Source organism: Odontesthes bonariensis, chromosome 10 (genome assembly GCF_027942865.1).
Source record: "Odontesthes bonariensis isolate fOdoBon6 chromosome 10, fOdoBon6.hap1, whole genome shotgun sequence".
NCBI lineage: Eukaryota > Metazoa > Chordata > Actinopteri > Atheriniformes > Atherinopsidae > Odontesthes > Odontesthes bonariensis.
Window position 1 is genome coordinate 33,709,802 of NC_134515.1, and position 6,000 is coordinate 33,715,801.

Below are 6,000 nucleotides of genomic sequence, written 5' to 3' on the forward strand. Positions count from 1 at the left end.
TAGCTTTCTTTGTTGTTAGCAACCAAGGTGATTAACTGGCAGCTGGTCAAGATCTCTGTTTAGTCTGTGTGGCTGAAAAATGGCATTGTTTAAAAAAACAGGGCAGGTCATGAATCTGGAAAGTGTGCTGTTTTCTGTCAAAAATCTTGTTCAGGGGAGGACGGTCCCTTGCAAGACACAAGGCAAGCAGATTTTGGAAAAGTGGTGTGTCACATCCCCCCACACAGGCAGCTACAGTACCACCTCTTAATGCTGCCATTTAAGCTGGGTCATGTGACCACCAGATAAAGCCAGTCTGTGTGGATACTAGGCTGTTTCTAGGCAACTCCTTTATTCATTTCCTAGCAACCGTTAAATCTTAGCAACAGAGGGCTTGGGGGGTTGGGTGCAGTCCTCCGTGCCCTATATCCCTCATGTCTGGCAGGGAAGTTTGAAATCAGATAAAATCCACTGCCATCATGTAAACATATTGAATTGTATTGAAAGATAAATTGTAATAATATGCAAATATATGCACAGCGTTGACCAGGTAACACAGAAGAGATACCAAACGTGTATGTAATGCAAAAAAAAAAAAAAAAAATCGATGGGCTTTTCTGTAACATCGTATAGTTGGAAACAAATTTCAAATTATCTTTTTTTTAAATATAAACTTAAGATGTATAGACAATAAGCCAGTCTGTATTACATTAAAATGTTGAAGGTTTGATATTGAAGCCAGTGATAACAAATTATGGACAACATAGGGAAAATGAGTTTGTCTACTTTTTATGATTGATTTGTACCAGCAGATGATCAGACATGATATGCATTATGTATAAGGCCTACAGCGATCAAAGATCAAATAAGTGGGATTTCATGTGCAAATAAATACCCCCTATACCAATTTATGTCCTATTTTAAAAAAAATATTTGAATTGCAGCTATGATTGCTGCTGTAAATATGGACGGTTTGAGCATTGGGTCTGTATTCTACCAGCATGCAGAAAATTACCAAGCATTTTTCTCAGAAGCACCATGCTTTCAGTACAATGATGGGGAGACTTTGGGTGGGGTCTGGAAGGCAGTCTTTCCAGGCAGCCAAGGGCTCGTCCAATAACAATGTGTAAACTGATTCTAAACGATAGACTGACATTGGCACGACCAATAGTAGCACAAAACCCACCGGCGCGAGGGCTTCTCTTGTATATATACCACCGTCATCCTCCTGTGCGCCATTATCTCTTACATCGACCCCATAACTGTCGAATTGTAAGACTTCCTGTCGAGGAGATTCTTCCATCCTTTATCACAACTTCAACAAAACAAATATGGTAAGAACTTTTCAATAGCTTTGTTAAATGGCATATTTAAGGTGTAACATCCACCTTTGAGGGATATAAACCTGTCTTTAAAGAGAAAAAGAGAGGAACCGTTATTTTTCTTGCCAATATGTGAATTAAAACTTGAAGTCGTAACACTGCGCTTTTAGACAAACATACTATATTTTCAATGTGAAGTTGTGTTCATTCTGAAATTTGATGTGGGGAGATGTTCTGGTCCGTTTTTTGGGTGGGGACGTGGCGGGCAGACTGAACAAAAGAGGTTTTCACTGGTGGACAATTTAGGCTGAAGCCCAGCCGCCAACTCAACTATTGTATTCTCTCCATCGCATGACTAAGCCCCGATCATCACTCAGTGACAGCAGTGGGCCGTGACTATAATTATGTGGTAGAAAGAATCGCCTTATTAGCAGAAAATGTCGCACATGCAAAGAAATCCTATCTGCGGGGAAATGGATGAAATGCACTGTCAGTATGGCGGCAGACATTAATAATGCATGCCAGTAATGGACACTGCAGCCTTTCCCCCTGATGAACAGACAACAAGCAGCTCAGCGGTTTTATCTTAGATTATATCTGCCTCTTGCATGAAAGAGACCAGTTGGATTTCACACAAATTTGAGCGTGCAACTAAAGGGCTTGTTGCATAGCAACGCAATTTCAGACACAACTACAGTGTGCCAGACAAGTTAAAACATCGACTCTTCAGCGATGTCTTACATACTATTTTTTTTACTGAAGAATGAGATACTTTTGGTTTAACAAATTTGAAGCTGGGAAAGAAAAGATAGAAAAAGGGTTAATTGAAGTGGGTATGATATAAAAAAAAGATATGTACTAAACCATATTTCTCCATCCCTCACACCTTTGTTTAACTTTTTTTTTTTGCCCTTATCAGTAATGGATGCATACAGATTTTATTTCTAAATAAAACGTTCAAATGCATTTATGTTGCAATTTCTATGATAGGTTTAGTATAAAAAAATTGACAGAATGTGAAACTGAAATTGAATTAAAATGGATAAATTACTCTCTTTTTTCTTTTCTCCTTTTTCTCCCCACAGCGTGAGTGTATTTCCATCCACGTTGGCCAGGCTGGTGTTCAGATTGGCAATGCCTGCTGGGAGCTGTACTGCCTTGAGCATGGGATCCAGCCAGACGGACAGATGCCCAGCGACAAGACTATTGGAGGAGGAGATGATTCCTTCAACACCTTCTTTAGTGAGACTGGAGCTGGAAAGCACGTCCCTAGGGCAGTTTTTGTGGACTTGGAGCCCACTGTCATCGGTAAGCAGCATATCTTAGAGTTTGTCTAACTTAATGTTCAGTGATGAATTGCTGAAGTTAGTTAAATGTCAAAGTATCTGTAAACCATAAATAATTTAATGTCTCATTGTTTTCTCAGATGAGGTGCGCTCTGGGACCTACCGCCAGCTGTTCCACCCTGAACAGCTGATCACTGGCAAGGAGGATGCTGCCAACAACTATGCTCGTGGACACTACACCATTGGAAAAGAAATCATTGACCTGGTTCTGGACAGGATTCGCAAACTGGTGGGTAAAGGATAAGGATTTGTTTGACAGCAAAGGAAAAAAATTACATTTATTCTCTGAAAGAAAATATTTAAACTTTTGTCAGAGCTGGTTGGGTGATGTAACGCTTTAATGGTTTGAGGTTGCAAGGATGGGGGAATGCATCGCTGGAGGAAATAGGAATAAAATGCCCACAATTCCACAATATCTCAAGTTAAATAGAACCAATATATATTACTGTAATAAACCATCTGATACGACATGATCAGTAGATACTTCATCATATGAAAAATAAACCAAAAATGTAAGGTGTCATTTTTTAAAAGCTGTGTGGCATAACCAGTGCCATTGAAGATAGCTAATCAAGATAAAAAAGCAAATATGAAATCTGTTTTGCAGGAAGATAAAGCAAAATATATATCAGGACAAAAATCATATGAAAAGGTTAAAACAAAATAACTAACTATCTCATTTTTGGTTTCCATCTCTCTTTCTTTCTCTGTTTCCTTCAGGCTGACCAGTGCACAGGCCTTCAGGGCTTCCTGGTTTTCCACAGCTTTGGTGGAGGTACTGGTTCCGGTTTCACCTCCCTGTTGATGGAGCGTCTGTCTGTGGACTATGGCAAGAAGTCCAAGCTGGAGTTCTCCATCTACCCAGCCCCCCAGGTATCCACTGCTGTGGTGGAGCCCTACAATTCCATCCTGACCACCCACACCACCCTAGAGCACTCAGACTGTGCCTTCATGGTGGACAATGAGGCCATCTATGATATCTGCCGTAGGAACCTCGACATCGAGCGTCCCACCTACACCAATCTGAACAGGCTAATTGGTCAGATCGTGTCCTCCATTACTGCCTCTCTTCGGTTTGATGGTGCCCTCAATGTTGATCTGACAGAGTTCCAGACCAACTTGGTGCCGTATCCTCGTATCCACTTCCCTCTCGCCACCTACGCTCCCGTCATCTCTGCTGAGAAAGCTTACCATGAGCAGCTTTCGGTGTCTGAGATCACAAATGCTTGTTTTGAGCCAGCCAATCAGATGGTGAAATGTGACCCTCGCCATGGCAAGTACATGGCTTGTTGCCTACTGTACCGTGGTGATGTGGTGCCCAAAGATGTCAATGCTGCCATTGCCACCATCAAAACCAAGCGTTCCATCCAGTTTGTGGACTGGTGTCCCACTGGTTTCAAGGTTGGCATCAACTACCAGCCACCCACTGTAGTTCCTGGTGGAGACCTGGCCAAGGTCCAGAGGGCTGTGTGCATGCTGAGCAACACCACTGCTATTGCAGAGGCCTGGGCTCGGCTGGACCACAAGTTTGATCTGATGTACGCTAAGCGTGCCTTTGTTCACTGGTATGTGGGTGAGGGTATGGAGGAGGGAGAGTTCTCTGAGGCCAGAGAGGACATGGCAGCTCTGGAGAAGGATTATGAAGAGGTTGGAGTCGACTCCGTTGAGGGTGAGGGAGAGGAAGAGGGAGAAGAGTATTAAAAGGGACATTAAGGAATTAGCTAAACAGGAAAAAAAATTGATTGCAATGTACTCTTGAATGCATTCCAAATAGAGATGTCTGTCTATCAATTACAGTCGCAGTTTGGCTGTTCGATTAAAACTACTGAAAATGTCAAGTTTGGCTGTGTTCTGAATAAAATCTCTGCTATGTGAAGCCGTTTGACTCTTTATTATACAGATAGGGTAGCTGTTAGCCCTGAGTGAGATGTTCTTAAAAATGCTCAATGTTTCATTTTACCCAGTTGATATAAAAGGGATTTAGAGCTTTCGCAACACTTTCTTTGATTCTTTTTTCCATTTTGCATTGTTAATTTATCAGAATCGCTTTTTTTTTATTGCCAGGTATGTGGACACACACGAGGAATTTGACTGGTTACACCTCACTCTCTTTAGTGCAACAATTTAAAAAAATAGACAAAAAATAGACATAGAACAAGATTAAATCAGAAGTGCAAATTGGTGCATGGTGCAAGGATGATACACTGAAGTCCGGTTTTAGCTGTTTAACACAGAGACAGCCTGAGGGAAGAAACTGTTCCTATGTCTTGTTGTTTTGGTGTACATAGTTCTGTAGCGCCTTGCAGAAGGGAGGAGTTTAAACAGTTTGTGTCCAAGGTGTGATGGGTCTGCAGAGATGTTACCTGCCCGTTTCCTGACTCTGCACAGGTACAGATCCTGGATGGAGGGCAGGCTGACACCAATAATCTTCTATGCAGAAATTGTATATCAATAGCTCATCTAAACTCATGCTGCTCTTTGACCACAATGTGAATGGTGATCTGAGAAGTATTTAATGATGAAAGACTTACAGCTCTGCCTTTGTTGAACATTCACTCATTTTCTACATCCACTTACTCCAGTTTGAGGGGGGGTGTCGAGAGGCAGGGCAGGGTACAACCTGGACAGGTCATGATGAGGTCGCAAATTGAAAGAACAGAGAAACTCAGTCCAAAACAGCCACCAGCAGAGGGTGCACATAGACCAACAGTTTCTCAGAGAATTCTTGAATAGGCTATAAGCCATTGATGTTCCTTTTTGAGGCCCTGTTAGGTATGTTGTGGGCTCACTCAGTGATCATTAATTGTACTATTGCTAAGTTATTTCAAAGGAAGTAATGCATTCATACACAACAGCCCTGAAATGTAGTTTACCAATATAGCTCATCCAAAAGAGGTCATAAGACATGACAGACTGAAACCATGTATGAATTCTGCAGGCCAAACCACAATGAATTATTACAGTAGCCTGGGTTCAGTTCCAATCTGGGCCCTATTCTGAATGTCACAAATAACTACTTATGACAGCCAATTTGAACTGTAACAACCCTTGTTTACACGTTGGCTCATCAGTCTCCCATCTCGTCTCCCCTCTTTTGTGCTGGTCATAAGATCTGAATGCAAGTACATGCATAACAAATCAGTTCAAGCCAATAAGGGTTATGTAGTGACCAATGTCCCATCTTCCCTCAGTCAGTCATAAAACACACTACAACTACAGGATAATAGCTTCTCAGGGAGGCAGCAACAGATATACAGTAAATCAACATTCAGTTGCGTTATGCTTGACTATTGTCGTCATAGCCACCCCTTTCTCTGTTGGGTTCCTATTAGGGCCAACCGTCCCTTGAAAAA

General features: G+C 41.8%; 1 protein-coding gene across 1 annotated transcript; it reads left to right on the plus strand.

Moving 5' to 3' along the window:
• Positions 1 to 1,203: 1,203 nt before the first annotated feature.
• Positions 1,204 to 4,523, plus strand: LOC142390015 (tubulin alpha chain). The gene is made up of 4 exons (XM_075475328.1): positions 1,204 to 1,313; positions 2,387 to 2,609; positions 2,728 to 2,876; positions 3,368 to 4,523. Exons 1-4 carry the CDS (start codon positions 1,311 to 1,313, stop codon positions 4,346 to 4,348), a joined length of 1,356 nt encoding a protein of 451 aa, XP_075331443.1. The 5' UTR covers positions 1,204 to 1,310; the 3' UTR covers positions 4,349 to 4,523.
• Positions 4,524 to 6,000: the final 1,477 nt, after the last annotated feature.

Bases quoted from the DNA above. Each gene is read 5' to 3' on its own strand.
- LOC142390015 (XM_075475328.1), top strand. The intron at 2,610-2,727 runs GTAAGCAGCATA...TTGTTTTCTCAG, and splicing joins CTTGGAGCCCACTGTCATCG to ATGAGGTGCGCTCTGGGACC. The intron at 2,877-3,367 runs GTGGGTAAAGGA...TGTTTCCTTCAG, and splicing joins TGGACAGGATTCGCAAACTG to GCTGACCAGTGCACAGGCCT.